Source organism: Ranitomeya imitator, chromosome 1 (assembly GCF_032444005.1).
Source record: "Ranitomeya imitator isolate aRanImi1 chromosome 1, aRanImi1.pri, whole genome shotgun sequence".
Taxonomy (NCBI): Eukaryota; Metazoa; Chordata; class Amphibia; order Anura; family Dendrobatidae; genus Ranitomeya; species Ranitomeya imitator.
The window spans coordinates 596,225,999-596,249,940 of NC_091282.1; the positions used below are offsets into that span (position 1 = coordinate 596,225,999).

The 23,942-nt window shown below is 44.3% G+C and overlaps 1 protein-coding gene across 1 annotated transcript in view; it reads left to right on the forward strand.

Annotated features, from left to right (window-relative positions):
- LOC138657956 (protein S100-A1-like) overlaps nt 1-17,554 on the forward strand; it is a 96,446-nt gene extending 78,892 nt beyond the window's left edge. The window contains exon 3 of the mRNA XM_069745544.1: nt 17,343-17,554. Coding sequence (XP_069601645.1) covers nt 17,343-17,486 — 144 coding nt within the window. The 3' untranslated portion in view covers nt 17,487-17,554. The remainder of the gene's footprint in view (nt 1-17,342) is intronic.
- The last annotated feature ends 6,388 nt before the right edge of the window (nt 17,555-23,942 follow it).

Genomic DNA, 23,942 nt, shown 5'->3' on the forward strand with positions numbered 1-23,942 from the left:
AAAATGCGCCACACACTACCATGTGCTTGAACACATATACCACCCTCAGCACACATTTCACCACACATACACCAACCTCGCCACATAAAAGTCGAAACACAAAAGTCGCCGCTCAAAACTCACCACGCGCAAAACTCGCCACATGCAAAAACTAGGCTCACGCAAAACGCTCCACAAGTGCAAAACTCACCTCATGGAAAACTCGCCACACGCAAAACTTGCACACGCGGAAAAATTGCCACATGCACAAAATTTGCAACACATGCAAAAGTTGCCTCACACAAAACTTGCACATACTCAAAAGGCACCAGACATAAAACTCACCACGCGCAAAACTCGCCATGCGCAAAAATTGCTGCACACAACTTGCTACACTAACCTGTCACATGCAACTCGACACTCAAAAAGTTGCTACACGCATGTTGCCACACAAAACTCATCTCACAAAAGTCGCTACATGCATGTCGCCACACACAACTCAACACACACAACTTGACAAACGAAACTCGCCCTAAAACAAACACAAGTCTGGTATTAGCCTTCAAAAATAAAAATCTGATTAATAAGCAGACAAACTACAAGAGCAACAAATGTACCATATAGGAAATACGGCAGCTGTCAGTCACATGACCTGTCTATTATGTGTATGTGTGAGCTAATATATACTGCCAGGGGGGAGGGCTTCCTGTTGGCTGGGGATCAGGCTGCCAATTTATCTTACAAATACTGAGGTAAAAATACTGAGCAAATAACGTGTGAACGAGGTCTAACACAGGAGATCACACAGGTATATACTATATACAGGGGAGATGACACACAGATATATACTATATACAGGAGAGATGACACACAGGTATATACTATATAGAGGAGGAGATGACATACAGGTACATACTATATACAGGAGGAGATGACATACAGGTATATACTATATACAGGAGGAGATGACACACAGGTATATACTATATACAGGAGCAGATTACCTACAGGTATATACTATATACAGGAGGAGATGACATACAGGTATATGCTATATATAGAAGATGACATACAGGTATATACTATATACAGGAGGAGATGACACACATATATACTATATACAGGGGAGATGACACACAGGTATATACTATATACAGGAGGAGATGACATACAGGTATATACTATATATAGAAGGAGATGACATACAGGTATATACTATATATAGGAGGAGATGACATTCAGGTATATACTATATATAGGAGGAGATGACATACAGGTATATACTATATATAGGAGGAGATGACATACAGGTATATACTATATACAGGGGAGATGACACACAGCAGGTATATACTATATACAGGGGAGATGACATACAGGTATATACTATATACAGGAGATGACATACAGGTGTATACTATATATAAGGGAGATGACAAACATGTATATACTGAGGTGAAAATGACAGGGTGTGAGGTGAAAATGAAAAGGTGTGAGTGCAAAATGAGAGGAGTGAGGGAAAATAGTGTAGTGATCGGAAAATGACAGATGTGAGGTCGAAATGACAAGTGTTAGGCGGGAATGAGAGGAGTGAGGGAGAAAATGAGAGGTGTGAGGGAGAAAATGAGAGATGTGAGGGGGAAAATTAAAGATGTGATTGGGAAAATGAGAGGCGTGATGGGAAAATAAGAGAAGTGACGTGCTATAACTAACCACAGATATTTACTATGCCCAGGCAACGCCGGGCTCTTCAGCTAGTTGCTAATAAAATTGTTGTGATTCTTATACCCAGAATCTGGAAATTTTGACTTTCAATTCTTGCTTCATTTAGGATTCTGGAAAACAAGAACTAGAGCGGCATCAAATTCTTATCAGTTATATCCTTTTACATTGATCTTCATGAACCCACTTCTCCATATCCCTCCTTTCCATGCATTTGACACCTTTGTTGTCTACTCTTTTGACTATTACCAACTGCTCACTCAGCGTCATTGTTACCATGTAAGGTCTTGTCCAATTTGAATCCCATGATGATTTTGGTATGAAGTTTTTTACCATCACCCTGTCCCCTAGTTGTAGTTTTATTGGGCGCTTGCCAGATTCTTCCTTTGCTTTTGGAGTCATATTGCCAGCTGCAAAGTGCAATTATTTCTGTACCTGGTCCTGTAACTGTTAAGAATTTTTACTTCTCTGCACTTTCTCTCATGGGTGAACTAAGTTTGGTATCTGCAGGACAGCAAAGGTTCATTACTCTACCAGTTATTAATTGATATGGGGTGATTGCCATGTCCTTTGCATCTGTTCCCCTTATTGCCATTAGAATTGCTGTCAGGTGACATAGCCAACTGTTTGCGAATTGCAAGACCATTTTCTTTAGTTTCTCCTTTAAAAGTCCTGTTCATTCTTTCTACTATCCCAGATGACTGAGCATGATAAGGGACATTAAATTTCTGTTCTACGGTCAACATTTCACACATATCAGTCATGACTTTTCCTTTGAAATGTGTGCCTCTGTCTGATTCAATAACCTTTGGAAATCCCCACCTTGAGATAACCCCCTGTTATGATCTGGTGGCCTTGGAGCAGCATGAGACTTAATCTGGAGCATGTAGTACCTGTACTGACCGCAAACCCTGAACTAGCAGCGCAACTAGAAGTAGCCGTGGGGGGTACCTAACACTCCCTAGACCCCTCGACACAGCCTAAGAACTAACTACCCCTAAAGACAGAAACAGGAAACCTATCTTGCCTCAGAGAAAATCCCCAAAGGATAGACAGCCCCCCACAAATATTGACTGTGAGAGGAGAGGGAAATAACATACGCAGACATGAAATCAGGATTTAGCATAGGAGGCCATACTAGCTAAAAAGAAAGAATAGAACAGAGTACTATGCGGTCAGTATTAAAACACTAGAAAATATCCACCACAGAAAATACAAATCACCACATCTGACTAAAGACATGGAGGGTATATCTGCATCACTCAACTGAGTCTGCCCTGACCAAAATCACTAACGACCTACGTGCCGCCAAAGCTACTGGACAATACTCTGTACTCCTCCTTCTAGACCTGTCCTCTGCTTTCGACACAGTTGACCACTGCCTCCTACTACAGATCCTCTCCTCCTTTGGCATCAAAGACCTCGCCCTATCCTGGATCGCCTCGTACCTTTCCAACCGCACATTCAGCGTTTCCCACTCCCATACTACCTCCTCATCCCACCCTCTCTCTGTTGGAGTCCCCCAAGCCTCTGTTCTAGGACCCCTACTCTTCTCAATCTATACACTTGGCTTGGGACAACTCATAAAGTCCCATGGATTCCAGTACCACCTCTATGCTGACGACACTCAGATCTACCTCTCTGGCCCAGACATCACCGCTCTGCTGTCCAGAATCCCAGAGTGCCTATCAGCCATATCCTCCTTCTTCTCCTCTCGCTTCCTCAAACGCAATGTGGACAAATCTGAACTCATCATCTTTCCTCCATCCCACAAATCTTCCTTACTTGACCTATCTATCGCAGTCAATGACATCATGCTTTCCCCTGTACCCGAAGTCCGCTGCCTCGGAGTAACCTTCGACTCTGCCCTGTCCTTCAAACCACACATCCAAGCTCTTTCCACCTCCTGTCGCCTCCAGCTCAAAAATATCTCCAGGATCCGTCCTTTCCTCAACCCCCAATCTACTAAAATGCTTGTGCACGCCCTCATCATTTCCCGCCTTGACTACTGCAACATCCTTTTCTGTGGCCTCCCTGCTAACACCCTTGCACCTCTCCAGTCCATCCTTAACTCTGCTGCCCGACTAATCCATCTCTCTCCTCGCTACTCCTCCGCTTCCCCCCTCTGCACATCTCTTCACTGGCTCCCATTCCCTCAGCGTATCCAGTTCAAATTGCTAATACTGACCTACAAAGCCATCCACAACCTGTCTCCTCCATATATCTCTGAACTAATCTCTCGATATCTTCCCTCACGTGACCTCCGGTCCTCCCAAGACCTCCTTCTCTCCTCCACACTTATTCACTCCTCATCCAATCGCCTCCAAGACTTCTCCCGAATATCCCCCATCCTCTGGAACTCTCTGCCCCAACACGTCCGACTAACAACCACAGTCGGATCCTTCAGACGGAACCTGAAAACTCATCTCTTCAGGAAAGCCTACAGCCTGCACTGACACCGCTGCTGCCTCATCACCAACGAAGCTACGGCCTCACCAACACCGGAGCTACCGCCTCACCAACACCGGAGCTCCTGCAACCCTCAACCTACTGTCTCCTTCCCCATAATCCTGTAGAATGTAAGCCCGCAAGGGCAGGGTCCTCGCCCCTCTGTATCAGTCCGTCATTGTTAGTTTGTTTACTGTATGTGATATTTGTAACTTGTATGTAACCCCTTCTCATGTACAGCACCATGGAATCAATGGTGCTATATAAATAAATAATAATAATAATAATAATAATCTCCAGAGACACAGCTTGGCTGCAAAAAATCCTTCACAGACAAAGCTGGACAAGACAAAACATGAAAATGCACAGGACTATAAGGTCCACAGCAGGTGGACAGCAAACACAAAGCCAGGACTTATCTTTGAAGGAAAGCACAGCAAACAGGAGAGACCAGAAGGGATGTGAATCCTCCAAAACAATGGACAACTGGCAATGGCTAAAGGATCAAGCAGGACTAAATAGCTGAGTCCAAATTGAACACACCTGATAAATTCTGCGATCCACAGACAGCAGCACTACCACTCATAACCACCAGAGGGAGCCCAAGAGCAGAATTCACAACAACCCCCCTCCATAATGCTGCTGCGGTCCTTCTTTATGGGCAAGGCTTCTACCCATTTGGAAAAAATATCAACTGCCACAAGCAGGTACCGATAACCTCCTGGAGCACTTGGTACGGGACCAAGAAAGTCAATTTGTAATCGCTCCCATGGCCTTTCAGCCAAAGGTATCCGGGAAAGCACAAGGATTTTGACCCTTTGGCCTAGGATTCATTTGGGCACATATCAAACATTCTTAGATGATTTCTGCAATGGTATTTTTCATGTTCTCCCACCAATATTTTGTCTGAATAAACTTAAAGTACCCTCAATGCCCATGTGTCCTGCATGTATATGATTTTCTTTAGATATGTCCTTTTGGTATTGATATGGCACTTCAAATTTAAGGCCTTCTAAAGTTTCTCTTAGCAATAGATCATCCTACAGAATATATTTTAGGGGCTTTTCTGTTGATTTCTCCCTAATTCTGCATTTAATTTGAAGCAAAATGTAGTTCTTACTACTGCTGCCAAACATGGTGTAGGTACTTTAACAACAGGGACACATTCTAGTTCAAGTTCTTTTTTGTTGTTGTCATTAACCCCTTTCTGACATCCGACATACTATCCCGTCCATGTGGGCTGGGCCCGTATGACCATGGACTGGATAGTACATCGAAGCCGATCGATGCCGGGTGTCAGCTGATTCTCACAGCTGATACCCGGTACTAAATGCCAGGAGCAGTCACGGACTGCTCCGGGCACTTCAACCCCTAAGAACCCTGCGATCAAACAAGATTGCAGCGTTCCGGTGGCATAGAGAAGCATCGTGCTTGGAGGGGGCTCCCTGCGTGCTTCTCTGAGACCCTCAGAACAACGCGATGAGATTGCGTTGTTCCGAGGGTCTCCTCCCTGCAGGCCCCCCGGATGCAAGATGGCTGCAGGGTCCTTCCATGTCCTGCAGGGAGGTGGCTTCTCAGTGCCTGCTAAGAGCAAGCCAGTGCTGTGCAAAGTGTCAGATCAGCGATCTGACTTTATACAGTGATGTCCCATCCTGGGACAATATTAAAAAGGAAAAAAAAATATTATACTGTGTAAAAATATTTTTAAAAACATTCCTAAATAAAGAAAATAAATAAATAAATATTGTTCAAATAAATACATTTCTTTATGTAAATAAAAAAACAATAAAAGTACACATATTTAGTATTGCTGCGTCTGTAACAACCCGACATATAAAACTATCCCACTAGTTAATCCTTTCAGTAAGCACCATAAAAAAAAGAGGCAAAAAACAATGCTTTATCATCATACCACCGAACAAAAAGTGGAATAACTTGCGATCAAAAAGACGGATATAAATAAACATGGTACTACTGAAAACATCATCTTGTCCCACAAAAAACGAGCCACCATACAGCATCATCATCAAAAAAATAAAAGTTATAGCTCTCAGAATAAAGCGATGCAAAAACAATTATTTTTTATATAAAATTGTTTTTATTATATAAAAGTGCCAAAATATTAAAAAATGATATAATTGAGGTATCAGGAACACGTGGGCTACTTGCACAGTGAACAAGTCTGTAGGAACATGCTCACACACCACCAAGAAACTTGAAGACACAAAAGAGCATAGTAGAACCAAAAATACTCAGTTTCAAAAAATCACAGTAATCCGCAAGTGCTAGTAAAAAGATGTAAAAAGAGTGTATTTGGTTGATACATTTTTTGCAAAAAATGTATACTAAGCTGCTCCACCAAACGTCAAGGTATACCCATATCAGAGCAGTCCTAACTGATGTATGCAATCCCTATCTGAGTCCATGTGGACATGCTGAGTGGAACAGCTTTTGTGCACCCTGTTTACACAGGTAATATACAGATGATCAGGTTTTTAAATAGCAGCTTAGTATACATTTTTTGCAAAAAACGTATCAACCAAATACCCTCTTTTACATCTTTTTACTAGCACTTGCGGATTACTGTGATTTTTTGAAACTGAGTGTTTTTGGTTCTACTATGCTCTTTTGTGTCTTATAATTGAGGTATCTCTGTAATTGTACTGACCCAAACAATAAAACTCCTTTATCAATTTTACCACATGCAGAATGGTGTAAGCGCCCCACCCAAAAGAAATTCATGAATTGCTGGTTTTTGTTCATTCTGCCCTCCCAAAATTGTAATAAAAAGCGATCAAAAAATGTCATGTGCTCAAAAATGGTACTAATAAAAACGTCAACTCGTCCTGCAAAAAACAAGACCTCGCATGACTCTGTGGGCCAAAATATGGAAAAATTATAGCTCTTAAAATGTGGTGATGCAAAAATTATCTTTTACAATAAAAAGCATCTTTTAGTGTGTGACAGCTGACAAACATAAAAACCCGATATAAAAACCTGCTATAAATAGTAAAGCAAACCCCCCATTTATCACCCCCTTAGTTAGAGTAAAATAATAAAATTAAAATTTTTTATTTATTTCCATTTTCCTATTAGAGTTAGGGTTGGGGCTAAAGTTAGAGCTAGGATTGGGGCTAAAGTTAGGGATAGGGTTTTGGCTAAAGTTAGGGTTGGAGTTAGAATTGGGGGCTTCCACTGTTTAGGCACATTAGGGGTTCTCCAAGCGTGACATGGCATCCAATCTCAATTTCAGCCAATTCTGCAATGAAAAAGTGAAACGGTGCTCCTTTCCTTCCGAGCTCTGCTGTGCACCCAAACAGTGATTTACCCCCACATATAGGGTATCAGCGTACTCGGGACAAATTGGAAAACAACTATTAGGGTCCAATTTCTTCTGTTACCCTTGTTAAAATAAAAAATTGGGGGCAAAGAGATTATTTTTGTGAAAAAATATGATTTTTTATTTTTAAGGCTCTACGTTATAAGCTGCTGTGAAGCACTAGGGGGTTCAAAGTGCTCACAACACATTTATATAATTTCCTTAGGGTGTCTAGTTTCCAAAATAGGGTCACTTGTGGGGGATTCCCACAGTTTAGGCATATCAAGGGCTCACCAAACGCGACATGGCATCCGATCTCAGTTCCAGCCAATTTTAGTTTGAAAAAGTCAAACACCGCTCCTTCCCTTCCGAGCGCTGCTGTGCGCCCAAATAGTGGTTCCCCCCACATATGCAGTATCAGAGTACTCAGGACAACAACTTTTGGGGTCCATTATCTCCTTTTACCCTTGGGAAAATAAAAAAAATTGTTGCTGAAAGATTATTTTTGTAACTGAAAAGTTAAATGTTCAGTTTTTCCTTCCACGTTGCTTCTGCTCCTGTGAAACACCAGAAGGGTTAATAAACTTCTTGAATGTGGTTTTGAGTACTTTGAGGGGTGCAGTTTTTATAATGGTGTCACTTTTGGGTATTTTCTGTCATATAGACCCTTCAAAGTGACTTCAAATGTGAAGTGGTCCCTAAAAAAATTGTTTTGTAAATGTTGTAAAAATGAGAAATCACTGGTTAACTTTTAACCCTTATAACTTCCTAACAAAAAAAATTTTGTTTCAAAATTGTTCTGATGTAAAGTAGACATGTGGGAAATGTTATTTCATAACTATTTTCATGGATTCGGGAGTGCCAGCCCACCTCATCTCTGGGCCTCTGTAATATTTCGAGTCTAAACCTCGGTAATTTTTTCCCCCACACAAGATCCCTAAATATAGAATTGATTGTACGGAACCAACGTTTAGATAACCATATGGCAGCCTGGGGTAACAGCACCATTTTAATGGTACTGCAGGTAGCAGGCGCTGGGCCTCTCTGACCCTTCCCTGCACCTGCGCACTGCAGTACTTTGCTCTGCCCTCAACAGGTACGCCTGCATCGGAGCTGCGGTGTGAAGACAAGAAGAGGACGTCATCGTAAGAAGATAGGTTGCCCCGGACCGGACCGCGACGTCCATTGGACCCGGACCGCAGTTGGACCGTCCCTGGGTGAGTATAATCTAACCTCTTTTTCTCATCTTTCAGGATACATCGGAGGCTTATCTACAGCATTTCACAGACAAAAATATTTGGGGTAAATCAGACTTAGCTCACAGAAAAAATCCCCAAAAGAGAATTTCAAGGATACCATAAAATGTAACCTTTATTTCAAGTATTATTAAAACCATATGTGTGCACTTGCAAAACCATCACCAGAAAACAAGCATACTACAGGAAAGGCCGGGACAGTGCCAAGCCCTACACTCACTGGATGCACCCTACCTGCCTGCGGAGGTTGGCACCCTGTGTCCTGCACCGTGGCGCCCCCGCTCCTCGTCGGCTCTCCCTACTATTCCTGTATAGCCCTGCTGGGATAGGGGACAGAAATATTCATATATACAGTGCGTAGATAGAGATAACTTGAGGAAATAGAGATAAATCAGTATGACTATCTAACTAAAACTAGTGTTCTAAACTAACTTGGTAAACTGTGTCCCTAGTTTCTCATGGTGGAGTGCTAGCCTTACTAATCACGATAATTACACAAAAAAAGACTAAAGTAGGCAAAGGTGCTCTAGTGTATCTTTGTAAGACTCTAGGACTAGATGTATACATTATCTCGGTTGGTTTTGCATATACTGGGGATATCTCTAAGGGTGCTGTTATAACAATAGAGAAGGGTACCTACTGTGATATCCAGTCATACATCACGTTGCCATACAATGTTTTAATATCAAGCCGCAACGTAAATACATTAGTAGGTACTTAGAACAGCCACACACTGCACCATTTGTAGGTGTAATAATAATATATTTACAACCCCTGTGTTGACCAAACCGTTAAACCACATTGCTCAAAATGTCCTATATCAAAAACCATATCCCCTTGGACTCAACGCGTTTCTCCTCTTCCAATTCTAAGAGGTTCATCAGGAGTACATCCAGATATCAAAGGGTTACTTAGCTTATCAATGTTTCCAGCATATCAGCGATGTAGACAGCTGCACCACCGGGCCGATCCCCTATCCATGTAGCGCTTTCCTGTAGTGCGCTTGTTTTTTGGTGATGGTTTTGCAAGTGCACACATATGGTTTTAATAATACTTGAAATAAAGGTTAAATTTTATCTACAGCATTACAGAATGCTGTAGATAAGCCCCTGATGCCGGTGGCCGCAGTTCATCTTTGATTTTTGGGGTGACAGGTTCCCTTTAATGCACCCCATCATCCTGTTTGCCTTGGCAGCCGCTGCCTGGCACTGGCTGCTCCAGGTAAGTTTATCATTAACTAGGATCCCCAAGTCCTTCTCCCTGTCAGATTTACCCAGTGTTTTCCCGTTCAGTGTGTAATGGTGATATTGATTCCTTCCTCCCATGTATATAACCTTACATTTATCATTGTTAAACCACATCTGCCACCTCTCGGCCCAAGTTTCCAACTTATCCAGATCCATCTGTAGCAGAATACTATCTTCTCTTGTATTGACTGCTTTACATAGTTTTGTATTGCAACACCCGCTAGGGCCGTGGGGTACTCGGAACCAGATTGCACGGCTCTTAAAGGGGTAGTCACGGCAGCAGTGACCCAGTCCGTAGCCCTGGGTGTGCAATAAAAATAAGAAAGGGGAAGTTCATAGGGCATTGTACGTGACGTCACCTGTGATGGTTGGCTATAAATGGCCGACGCAGCTTAAGGGGAGCCCTGGGGCCGATGGTGATGCAGCTGGGATGGTTCTGCTCCCCACAGGTGGAGCGGGGCCCCAGGGCTACTGGTACAGTTTTCTAAGGGACTTGTGACATTGGGGTGCAGGACTGAGGGTTCAGGAATAACTAGAGGACACAAGGGTTGCAGTTTCCTTTACCTTTAATCCCAGGCTGCAGGTGCAGTCTGGAGCACAATTTACAGCTGGTGTTGGAGATCCAGGCAGCCTGGAAGCAATTCAGAGCCCACCTAGCCAGGTGGGGTTGGAGGCCTTCCTGCTGCGCTATTCTCTGGGCACTTGGTGCTTTTAGTTCTCCTCCAGTCCCTGTCTTAGTCTGTCCACTAAGTGAAACACTATCCATATGGCAGGCAGCTTGAGCCTGTTCCAGGTGTCACTCCCTCGTGATTCCGGGCTCTAGTATGCTGCTGTACCTCCAGGTGTCGGCTGTGGCCAGGAGACCTGCAATCTCCTGTCCTCCAGATTTGGTTGCCGGGCCTGCAGTTCCCACACAACCATGAACTCCAGTGTCCAATCTTTGGCCCTCAGTCCTGGGGTGAGCTCAGTCACAGCTCCAATCCATCAGGTTCTCCTCATGTATTGCCTCCTTCTTTGTCTGCTCCCTCACACACATTAAGACTCACTAACTCCGCTTCCAGACCAGAACTTATGGAGGAAGCTCTCTTGAAAACCCAGGTTAGAGGTCAACCCTTCTGGTCTGAAGTCAGGAAAGGTGTTGGATGCGGACATCAGCTGGTAGAGGGACCCCTCTTTGCTTCCAGGCATGGCTTCACCCCCTGTGAGGAAGGCAATGCCACTGTGGCAACCGGACTCCTGGGGTGCCACAGTATCATCTGCAAATATCGATATTTTACTGTATAAACCTTCTACCAGATCATTAATAAATATGTTGAAGAGAATAGGTCACAACACCAATCCCTGCGGTACCCCACTGGTCACAGCTACCCAGTTAGAGAATATACCATTTATAACCACCCTCTGCTTTCTATCACTAAGTCATTTACTTACCCATTTACACACATTTTCACCCAGACCCAGCATTCTCATTTTGTGTACCAACCTCTTGTGTGATACGGTATCAAACGCTTTGGAAAAATCAAGATATAACACGTCCAATAAACCCATGCTGATATGGAGTTAAACAGTTATTCTCATTGAGATAATGCGTAATAATATCCCTCAGAAACCTTTCAAATATTTTACCAACAATAGAGGTTAGACTTATTGGCCTTTAGTTTCCAGGTTCACTTTTAGAGCCCTTCTTGAATATTGGTACCACATTTGCTATGTGCCAGTCCTGTGGAACAGACCCCATCGCTATAGAGTCCATAAATATAAGAAATAATTGTTTGTCTATTACATTACTTAGTTCTCTTAGTACTATCTATAGATTTATCTATTTTAATCTTATTTAGCTGGTTTTTCACCTAGTATTTTATTTTCCACCGTGAATACCGTAGAGAAGAAGGTGTTAAATATATTCGCTTTTTCCTCGTCATCTACATCCATTCTTTCCTCACAATTTTTTAAGGGGCCTACACTTTAAATTTTGGAAAATCCTACTATGTACTCTGCGGATAGTATTGTCCAATGCACTGCCAACAGATTCCTAAAGGTACCTTCACACTGAGCAACTTTACAACGAGAACGACAATGATCCGTGACGTTGCAGCGTCCTGAATAGCGATCTCGTTGTGTTTGACGCGCAGCAGCGATCAGGATCCTGCTGTGACATCGCTGGTCGTAGCTGAAAGTCCAGAACTTTATTTGGTCGTCAGGTCGGCGTGATTCGTCATGTTTGACAGCAAAAGCAACGATGCCTGCAATGTTTTTTCACAGAGCTAACAACCAGCGAGAACGATAAGTACGTCACTGGATCGCTCCTGCATCGTTCTGGAGTTGCTGTGTTTGGCATCTCTACAGCGACCTAACAGTGACGCTCCAGCGATCTAGTTTAGGTCGGATCGTTGTCTATATCGCTGGAGCGTCGCTAAATGTGACGGTACCTTAACACAATCGTCAAATCTTATTTCCACAGGGCTTAATAATCTTGATAGGTAACCAACAGGAACCCATTTTCCTTGCCTCTCCTGTAGCAACACAGCCGTTATTGCTATCACAGAAGCATGAACCTGTAACACAAAAGGTAGGTCTGGGTCTGGATTGCTTAGAGCAGGTGCTTGAGAGAGGCTGGTTTTTAGCCTGCTGAAAGCTCCTTCATGCTCTTCCATCCATTCCAGTGGGTCAGCTTCTCTTTTATCACCTTTTAGAAGTTCATAGAGGGGTTTTGCTTTCTCAGCTAATCCCTCAATGAAATCTCTCCTTATAGTTTCAAATACATCGTTATGTTGTCACAAAATATCAGCCAATGTTTCATCATCCGTTCTCAATAACATTGCAGGATCTAAGGATTCCGCACCCTTGATTGAATCAATGCCATAAATGTCAGTAACTTTTAAACAGCCTCTATACCTTGATCCTTTCCACAACAACCAGTTGCACAAATCAAAAAGGCCGGGTTCACATTAGCATATCTGTGCCTTGCTTACCTATCTGTAACATTGTGTACGCAGGGACATGTGTTGGCATCACTTTGGGTGCAGATGAGTCGCATGCTTTGCTTCACCGCACCCGCTGAACGCAACATGTTGCATTTTTTGTCACGTCAAATATCCGAAGGCATGCGCTTGCGGATGAGTGCATCAAAACAACGCATTACTGTCTATGGCAACGCATTGGTACGCAAGGACATGCGTATGCATGCGTTCGATGCACTTGCGTACTTCAGACTGCGCATGTCCAGGAACTGATTTAGTCCGCGCTGCTACAATACGGATTCGAATGTAATGAAAAACTCTGGTGGTTTATTCAACGTGCTTCAAGGTCTATCTGACCCCTTCATCAGGAAATTACCACAAAGATGTTTTCCTTAGCTCTTTCAAAAGTGGGCCAAATAATGTAACTTCAGGAAGAACTTGTTCCCCATTCATTGCATTATTTGGCTTTTAGTTTTGGTTTTGCATCCTAGTAATAAAAAGTCTACTATTGACAAATTTCTTATTACTTCTGTGTCCTTTCATAGAGTGGCACATTTAGGGTATGTTCACACGATGCTGATTTGCCTGTGGAATGTTCTGCATTGATTCTTCCTCTCTTGGCAGAAAACGCAGTTGAAAATCCACGTGGATTTGATGTGTTTTTATGTGGATTTGGTGCAGATTTTCATGCGTTTTTTTCATGTGGATTTGTGTGCATTTTTGAAAGCTAAATAAAGATCTATTATTTAACAAAAAAAAACGAATTGTGATATAATTTCTTTGTCCAACCTGTTACATATTCCATTGAATACCATAATATCATAACATACCATCTTCAAATATAATGTTTACACACACAAAAACAAATATAAGTGAATATCTATAGATAGATGGACAGATAGATAGCAAAGGTCCACATCCTGGACTGAAACATTGCACATGCGCCAATAAATTACACATATTTTTTCTATTGGAGTGCTGCCTTAGTTTTTCTGGATAATAGCATGAGGTTTTGTACATACCTGGAAGGATTTTTTGCATCCTTTGTTTTCTTTTGGTGCTGCTTTTTGTTTTCTTTTTCTAGATAGATAGATAGACTTAAGAATCCATACAGTCTGTTTACTGATAAGCGAATGAAGTGCTGGAATCCACACAGCATCATACGTGAATTAAGGCAGAACAGCCAGGGTCACACTTGAGAGAAACTCGCATGAGTCTCGCACCTCAGTACCTGGCACTGCCATCAGCATTCTGGCCAGAGCGTTCAGCTGCATAGTAATACATGCAACCGCAAGCTCTGGTTCCGAGTGCCAATCGCAGTGTCGGATACTGAGGTGCGAGACTCTTGCAAGTTTCTCGCAAGTGTGTCCCGGTCTTAAACGCAATAACGGTTTATTTATTTTTTAAAAAAAGGGAAAAAAATTATGTGGGCTCCTGTGCAATTTTCAAAACCAGAACAGGGAAAGCCAGCAACTGGGGTCCAATGTTTATAGCCTGGGAAGAGGGTAATACCCATGGTGTATTCTAGATTGTGAGCCCCATCGGGGACAGTGATGATAATGTGTGCAAAACTGTAAAGCGCTGCAGAATATGTTAGCGCTATATAAAAATAAAGATTATTATTATGGTGCTTCCCAGGCTATTAATATCAGCTCACAGCTATATATTCAGTCTTTACCAGGGCCGGACTGGCCATCAGGCATTGCTGGCAAATGCCAGAAGGGCCGGTCCCTGTAGTGGGCCGCTCGATCTGTCGCCCCCTTCACGTTGTCAGCCGGCGTTCTGATTTCTGCAGCCAGTACACTATTCAGCATCAGCTTGCCTTGTGCACAGGATCGCGCTTCACTTCTAAAATCACAGTGGCCACCATGCTAGACAGGATGAAGTTGATGGCCGCGTTCTGATGTTCTGAACACCAGCTGTGATGAGGTAACATAGACACGGGGCAGGGTGAAAGGCGCGCTCTGCTCTTCTGTGCTGCTAGGACCCTGCCACTTACTGCAGCCTGGGGTCAGGAATCAGGAAATCAGACGCCCACTTCCTCCTGTCCAGCGGCGGCAGGGACAGAAGGGATTTACGAGCTGCTAATAACTTTACCCTGAGTGCATGGAGCAGAAGCACAGAAAGCCCGGAGTTGTACCTGGAGCTAGCTAAGAGGCAAGCTCTAATAGAATTAAGAAAAAAAAGCTGTGTCCAATCTTCTTCCATGGCACTAGCTCAAAAAATCACCACACCTGTGGTGAACTATACTTCCAGCATGCCATAGCAGCTGCTGTACATGCTGAGAGTTATAGTTCTCAAAAGCAGGGAAAAAGTTATGTGCACACGTAGTTTTGATGGCTGCGGATTTCAGAAATCCCCAGGTAAAAGGCACTGCGTTTTACCTGCGGATTTACCGCGGATTTATCGCGGTTTTTATGCGGATTTTGTGCGGATTCCACCAGCGGAGGGTCGAAACGTTGGGTTTCTATCTGCACGTACCTTTGGTGGCAACTTTGTTTGTTAACACAATAAACTCATGTTATAATTTTTTGCATCATGCCAATTCTGAGTGTGTGGTAATTTTCTGGTATATGGCTGATATTAATAGACTAAGAAGGGCTCATAGTTATTGCCCACCCCCCGGCTACAAACACCAGCTGTCAGCAGCCCCAGAAATGGCGCATCTCTAAGATGCGACAATTTTGGCGCTTAGTATCTCTCTCTTCCCACTTGCCCTGTAGCAGTGGCAAGTGGGGTAATAGTTGTGGGGTATTTGTATTGTAAGGTGACATCAAGCTCATGGCTTAGTAATGGAGAAGCATCTATAAGACACATATCTATTACTCATCCCATAGTTGTTACATCTTAACTAGAGACACAGACAGAATAAAGTCTTTTAATGAAATAAAACACAACACAGTTTGCCATATTCATTATACGCCTAATTCCTGCGACGCCCTCGTTCTCTTGCAAAAAAAAGTAAAATAATAAACCAACTCAAATACTCCCTGTTCTGATGTAATCCATTTAATAATGAGTGTCCCACGACGATCTCCCATTTAGAGCTGTCACATTAGGAGATGTGACTGTTCTACAGGGCCTCCGATGACATAGTGACATGAGATAATACTCCTGCAGTGTAGTTTGTGCTCTCACTTTACGGTGCTACAGCTGCATGAGAATTTTCTCATGCAGCAGTGCCGCAAGTGACAGGATGAACTCTGGTGACCTCTAGGCAGCAGAGTGATAGTGTTGGAGGATACCTCCTGTCACTGTATTACCAGAGCCCCTGTAGAGCGGTCACATCTCCTGATGTGACAGCTCTAAATGGGAGATCATCATGGGACACTCGTTATTAAATGGATTACATCAGAACAGGGAGTATTTGTGTTATTTTACTATTTTGTAGGCGATCGAGGGCGTCGGGGATTAGCTGTTTGGTGAGTATGTACTGTATGTGTATATGTGTTGTTTTTTTTTACTATTCAACACAGTAGTTGGAATGATGGGACTACTCTCCCATCATTGGCTAATGCTGTCACTGTTCTTTGTGATAGCAGACATAGCCGGATGGGACTAGTAGTCCCATCGGACGATGCCCGGCAACACACAGACCCGCACACACACACAACCGTGCACACACCCGCAGACACACGCACACACACACAGATACACACAGACACGCACATCTTCTCTGCTCACACATAGTCTCCGCCTACACACTTTTCCTCCTTCTAACATCATTTCCTTTCTGCAGTGTTTTTCGCACGCAACTCCACAGCAAAACCGCAAATCTTTCTACACCTGCGGTTTTGCTGCAGATTTGACTCACTCAATGGAAGTCAATGGGTGCAGAAAACCTGCAGATCCGCAAAAAGAATTGACATGTTGCGAAAAATAGAACGCTGCGAATCCGAGCGGATTGTTCTGCAGCATGTGCACACCAATTCTGGATTTCCCATTGACTTACTTTGGTTGTGCACTACACTGCGGATTTGATGCAATTCCGTGCGTCCAAAAATGATCCGCATGAAAATCCGCAACGTGTGCATTTCCTGACAAATCTTACTTTGCCTTCTTTTTTGACTACCTCTGAGATTCTCTTTTGAGGTTTGTTGTCATGACTCATATTGTTAATCCAATCTTTTAATATATTTACAAAGGCTTGATAGGAGCTTGTGTTCCTCAAAGCAACCTTTGTTGGATAGTCAACAAAAATGCATTTGCTAGCCATTAAACATAGAAAGCTACTATCATCAGGAGACATGTCATGGCAGTTGTAGGTAGAATAAAATAGTGTCAAATACTCACTGCAAAAGATATTTGGATCATCATCTGTATTTAGTTTTGCATTTTTTAAGGAATTTGAACCTCTAGTATCCAACAATTACCATATCATTCTATTAACCACCCCTTGTTTTTTTTATAGACTCAGAAAGATGCAGGCACGGTGGACAAGATCATGAAGGAATTAGATGAAAATGGAGACGGGGAAGTGGACTTTCAAGAATTTGTCATTTTGGTGGCATCTTTGACCGTAGCATGTAACACCTTCTTCTGTGAGAGCAGTTGAACTTTCTGAAGTTAATCACTTGTTGTGTCAGATGTATAAACGTTTGTCTGATTAAACTTGTGAACTAAGTTCCACATAAGTCTATGTTCTTGTTAAATCAAATAAGTTGTCTTGGGGAAATTACTGTGATCTGGACTTCACACAATTTATCAAATAGATGTCATAAAATCAGATTCTTAAGTACAGATGAGCGAACCTTTCAAGGTTCAGTGAACGTCCCGATGTTCGCAGAACAGTTTGTAGAATGTACCCGACCCCATTAAATTCAAAGGGGGGGGGGGGGCAAAACCAAACATATACACAACACTGTTATGGACCTGGTGGTTAGGAGCACCCGGAACGACCTGATAGTTTAACTCACACAGGACAAGCTCTGGGAAGTGGGAGCTCTGCTGACCACAACCCCTAATCCTATCACAACAACTAGAAATAGCCGTGGAGCGTACCTGACTCTGCCTAGACGCCTCTTCACAGCCTGAGAGCTAACTAGCCCTAAAGAAAGAAAATAAAGCCTACCTTGCCTCAGAGAAATTCCCCAAAGGAAAAGGCAGCCCCCCACATATATTAACTGTGAGTTAAGATGAAAGTCACAAACACAGAAATGAAACAGGTTTCAGCAAAGGGAGGCCAGACTTACTAAACAGACAGAGGATAGGAAAGGTATCTTTGCGGTCAGCACAAAAAACTACAAAAAGACCACGCAGAGTGTGCAAAAAGACCTCCGCACCGACTCACGGTGCGGAGGTGCCACTCTGCATCCCAGAGCTTCCAGCTAGCAAGGCAAAATCATGATAGCAAGCTGGACAAGGAAACAATGAACAAATAATAAACTAGCAGGGACTTAGCTTCTGCTGGAGTAGACAGGTCACCAGAAAGATCCAAGAGCGAACTGAACCAGTACAAGAACATTGACAGCTGGCATGGAGTAACGATCTGAGTGGAGTTAAATAGAGCAGCCAGCCAAAGAACAAACTACGTCACCTGTGGAAGGAACCTCAGAAGCAGCAGCTCCACTCACAGCCACCAGAGGGAGTCCATGGACAGAACTCGCCGAAGTACCATTCATGACCACAGGGGGGAGTTCGATAACAGAATTCACAACACAACACCATATGACATGACAAAAAGCTACACAAACAGATCAAATTAGGGGCAGACACCATGAAAAGTGGCATCAATTGACCAACAGTAGAAATTTGCTAATGGTACAGCAGCCGTCAGCCATGGTCCATGCATGAGGTATCAGGGTCTGGGCCGGTATTTACAGCTTTGAAATAACATTTCAATTAAAACGTGATGGGTAATTGGGCAGTGTAAGCCATCTTTGCTGGGAAATCTGATACCTCATGGAACAGCTCATTTTTTTTCCCAGCCACACTCAGGTGGCACAATCATCAGTTTTGTAGACTACTATTAATAGAAAATGTGAGGATGGTGACATAGGTAGTTGATCCACAGTATAATATTTTATAATGGCACATAAGCAGTCAGCCATGGTGTGTGCATGAGGTATCCGGGTCTGGGCAAGCATTTACAGCTTTGAATTGAAGTTGCAGTTAAGACATGTGGGTAAGGGAGCCGTGTAATCTTTCTTTGCTGGAAGCCCTGATACCACATGCAACAGCTCAATTGTTTTCCCCAGCCACACTTTGGTGGCACAACAAACGTATCCCATACATTTCTTTTTGGACTTCCCTGGCTAAGGAATCATGAACCTACTCTAAACTGGCGAACTGGGGACGTTCTAAGTTGGGGACAGTCTTGTCTGAATAGATGCCTACTTCCCGTCAAGCCTGCTTGTTCCTCTCCGTCTGCACCTGAACTAGCGAATCTGCCCTCGGTTTATTCCTCATTTTCAGACGTCTTTAACAAGGAGGCAGAGGTTCTACCACCGCATTGCCCTTACGATTGCCCGATTGATCTTGTTCCTGGCTCTACTCCTCCCAGAGGTCACAAAAGAGCACAATGAGGCCAAAAATACACTGTTGTAAAAAAAATATCACAGTAATAAGCAAGTGCTAGTCAAAAGATGGAAAAAACAGGGTATTTAGTTGATACTATTTTTTGCAAAAAAAATGTATACTAGGCTGCTCCACCAATCGTCAAGGTATACCCATATAGAGCAGTCCTAACTAATGTATATAATCCCTATCTGATGTATTTAAAAACCTGATCATCTGTATAGTACCTGTATAAGCAGAGTTCAGAGAGGGAATATCCATGTGGACATGCTGGATGGAACAGCTTTAGTGCAAATGACCCATATGGAGTGGTGGACTCCCCAGTCTTGTAGAAACAAGAGAACAATTATAGAACCAGAAACAGAGGGGCTACTTGCACATTGGACAAGTCTGTAGGAACATGTTCACACACCACCAAGAAACTTGAAGCCACAAAAGAGCACAATGAGGCCAAAAATTCTCTGTTGTAAAAAAATCACAGTAATAAGCAAGTGCTAGTCAAAAGATGGAAAAAAAACAGGGTATTTAGTTGATACTTTTTTTTGCAAAACAATGTATACTAAGTTGCTCCACCAATCGTCAAGGGATACCCATATAGAGCAGTCCAAACTAATGTATGTAATCCCTATCTGATGTATTTTCACTTCCTCTTCCTCTTCTCCTCCCAGAGGTCACATATATCCTCTGTCTCCCTCTGAGACTCAAGCCATGTCCAAATATGTCTAGGAGAATTTGGCCAGAGGCTTTATTCGGAAGTCCTCCTCACCTGCAGGGGCTGGTTTTTCTTCGTCAAGAAGAAGGATGGTTCCCTTCATCCCTGCATTGATTATTGTAACAACTCTGCTGGCATCACGGCATGGCCTCATCTCTCACACTATCTTACCCACTGCTCCAGGTCATGTTGCGGTTTCTGTTTCTAGCCAGCGCCATATTCTGTGCCTCTGCCCACTGCATGCTTCCTGGCTGTGTGTATAGGGGGGCGGCGCCTGAACTGTCTGGTTCTTATAGGAATCAGGTGCACCTGTCTAATCTGTCCCTAACCAATTACCAAGAGGCCTCCAGTATTTAGTGCAGCTCCACCCTGTGGACTGGGCCTGTGCAATGTGTTAGCTCAGTTTGTGCTTAGCTTCTGAGTTTGCCAGGCCTTGCTCTGTGTTACTCCCTCTCTGGAGGCTTTTCTCCTTGCCTTGCCTTGATCTTGTTGTCCGCCCTCCAGGAGGCAGAATATCCTGATCCCTGTGTCTTTGTCCTTGTGTCTTGTTCCATTGCCTTGTCTGTACTTAAGGTATCATCACACTGAACGATATCATTAACGATATCGTTGCTTTTTGTGACGTAGAAACGATATTGTTAACTAAATCGTTCTGTGTGACAGCGACCAACGATCAGGCCCCTGCTGGGAGATCGTTGGTCACTGGGGAAAGTCCAGGACTTTATTTCGTCGCTGGATCTCCCGCTGACATCGCTGAATCGGCGTGTGTGACGCCGATTCAACGATGTCGTCACTGGTAACCAGGGTAAATATCGGGTTACTAAGCGCAGGGCCGCGCTTAGTAACCCGATGTTTACCCTGGTTACCATTGTAAATGTAAAAAAACCAACAGTACATACTTACATTCCCGGTGTCTGGTCATGTTCCTCGCTTTCAGCTTCCCGCACTGACTGGTGAGCGCCGGCCAGCCGTAAAGCACAGCACAGCGGTGACGTCACCGCTGTACTTTACGGCCGGTGCTCAGTCAGTGCTGGAAGCTGAAGGCGAGGGACCTGATCATACACCGGGAATGTAAGTATGTAGTGTTTGTTTTTTTACATTTACAATGGTAACCAGTGTAAACATCGGGTTACTAAGTGCGGCCCTGCGCTTAGTAACCCAAAGGTTACCCTGGTTACCCGGGGACTTCAGGATCGTTGGTCGCTGGAGAGCTGTCTGTGTGACAGCTCTCCAGCGACCAAACAGCGACGCTGCAGCGATCGACATCGTTGTCGGTATCGCTGCAGCGTCGCTTAGTGTGACGGTACCTTTAGTCTTATCTCGGTCTCCTTGTCTGTGGCTTCCTTCCTTGCTGTGTCTTTCCTTGTGTTCTCAGTCTGCTTTTGCTCCGCACTCTTGCGGCTCTGCCTGCTCTGTAGCCTTGTGGCTTTGCCTCTGCTCCGCACTCCTGCGGTTCTGCTCTGCTGCTGCAGTAATCTCTTGCTGCAACTCCTCTCCATATTTCTTGTGGTTCTGCTCTGCTTAGCTTTTATTGCTGCACTATCTCTTGCTGCTATACCGCTCCTGTCCGCAGCCTTGCGGTTCTCTTCCTGTGTGAACAGGTACCAACCTGTTCCTTCATTCTCCTTTCCTTCTGGCTTGTTTCCTTTCCTGCACCTCCTGTGTGAACAGGTTTCTACCTGTTCATTCATACTACATATCCATACCTGCACAGAGGCGTAGCTAGAGCTTTTGCCGCCCGGGGCTGTTCCCGAGTTTGGCGCCCCCCCCGGCTCAATACACACAAAGGTTACCAAAAACGGTTTTCCTGTTTTGTAGAACTTAAACTGGGCCTAATGGTGTCACCCCCACATGCTACACCTGTGACTTAATACCACCACACCATGACCAGGCCACATAGTGACCGAATAATACTACATACAAGGGACAAATACCACAACACCATTTCCAGACCACATATTACCACCACATAGTGACTGAATACTACAATACTGATCAGTAAAAAAAAAAAAACCACAATACTATCACCATAAGTGCCAGTATTCACAGGAGATCTGTACTTTGTATGCAGTGTCTGTGTAGAGGTAATACAGAGATCACTGGTGACATTATACACAGGACCTCTATATAGTATACAGTGTATAGTGTCAGTGTATAGGTAACACTGACTCACCAGTGACGTCTCTAGGTGAAGTCCTTCATCTTTCATCCAGCACAGACCGCCATCATTCCTTCCAGCCAGGAGTCGTTTCTGCAGGAAATAACACAGTTATCTCGAGCTCCGCTTGCAGAACACATTACTTAATTTTTCACAACTTCTACATTACATCACATGAAGAAAAAAAGGTGATATAGTGTCACTCTGCACAGTAACAGGACCGCCCCCCCATTTAAAACAGTATACTCAAAAAATAAAATAAATACATCACTGCAGTAATAATATCCCTTAATTAGCCCCTATGGTAATAATATTCCCCACCCTGGCCCCGTTTCTCATTCCTGGCTCCAGCCATATGTTCTCGCATCCTGCCCTCATGAGTATCCATTCTACCCCATATGATCTCCACATCCTGCCCCACCAGCCTCCATCGTATCCGTCCTGCCCCATGATCCAATCCTGCCCCGTGTCTCCAATCATGCCCCGTATCTACATTCTGCCCATGCCTCAAGTCCTGCCCCCAGTGTGTCCAGCATATTACCCCCATGTTGTCCAGCAATCTGCCCCAGTGTGTCCAGCATATTACCCCCATGTTGTCCAGCAATCTGCCCCAGTGTGTCCAGCATATTACCCCCAGTGTGTCCAGCAATCTGCCCCAGTATGTCCAGCACTGCCCCCAGTGTGTCCAGCAATCTGCCCCAGTGTCCAGCCTTTCCCCAGTGTGTCCAGCAGTCTGCCCCAGTGTGTCCAGCATATTACCCCCAGTGTCCAGCATTGCCCCAGTGTGTCCAGCATATTACCCCCAGTGTGTCCAGCAATCTGCCCCAGTGTCCAGCATTGCCCCAGTGTGTCCAGAAGTCTGCCCCAGGGTCTCCAGCATTGCCTCAATGTGTCCAGAAATCTGCCCCAGGGTCTCCAGTATTGCCCCAGTGTGTCCAGCAATCTGCCCCATGGTCTCCTGTATTGCCCCAGTGTGTCCAGCATTCTGCCCCATGGTCTCCAGTATTGCCCTGGTGTATCCAGCAATCTGCCCCATGGTCTCCTGTATTGCCCCAGTGTGTCCAGCATTCTGCCCCATGGTCTCCAGTATTGCCCCGGTGTGTCCAGCAATCTGCCCCATAGTCTCCAGTATTGCCCCAGTATGTCCAGAAGTCTGCCCAGGGTCTCCAGCATTGCCTCAATGTGTCCTGAAATCTGCCCCATGGTCTCCAGTATTCAGTGTGTCCAGCAATCTGCCCCATAGTCTCCTGTATTGCCCCAGTGTGTCCAGCATTCTGCCCCATGGTCTCCAGTATTTCCCCAGTGTGTCCAGCATTCTGCCCCATGGTCTCCAGTATTGCCCCAGTGTGTCCAGCAATCTGCCCCATGGTCTCCTGAATTGCCCCAGTGTGTCCAGCATTCTGCCCCATGGTCTCCTGTATTGCCCCAGTGTGTCCAGCAATCTGCCCCATGGTCTCCTGTATTGCCCCAGTGTGTCCAGCAATCTGCCCCATGGTCTCCTGTATTGCCCCAGTGTGTCCAGCAATCTGCCCCATGGTCTCCTGTATTGCCCCAGTGTGTCCAGCATTCTGCCACATGGTCTCCTGTATTGCCCCAGTGTGTCCAGCAATCTGCCCCATGGTCTC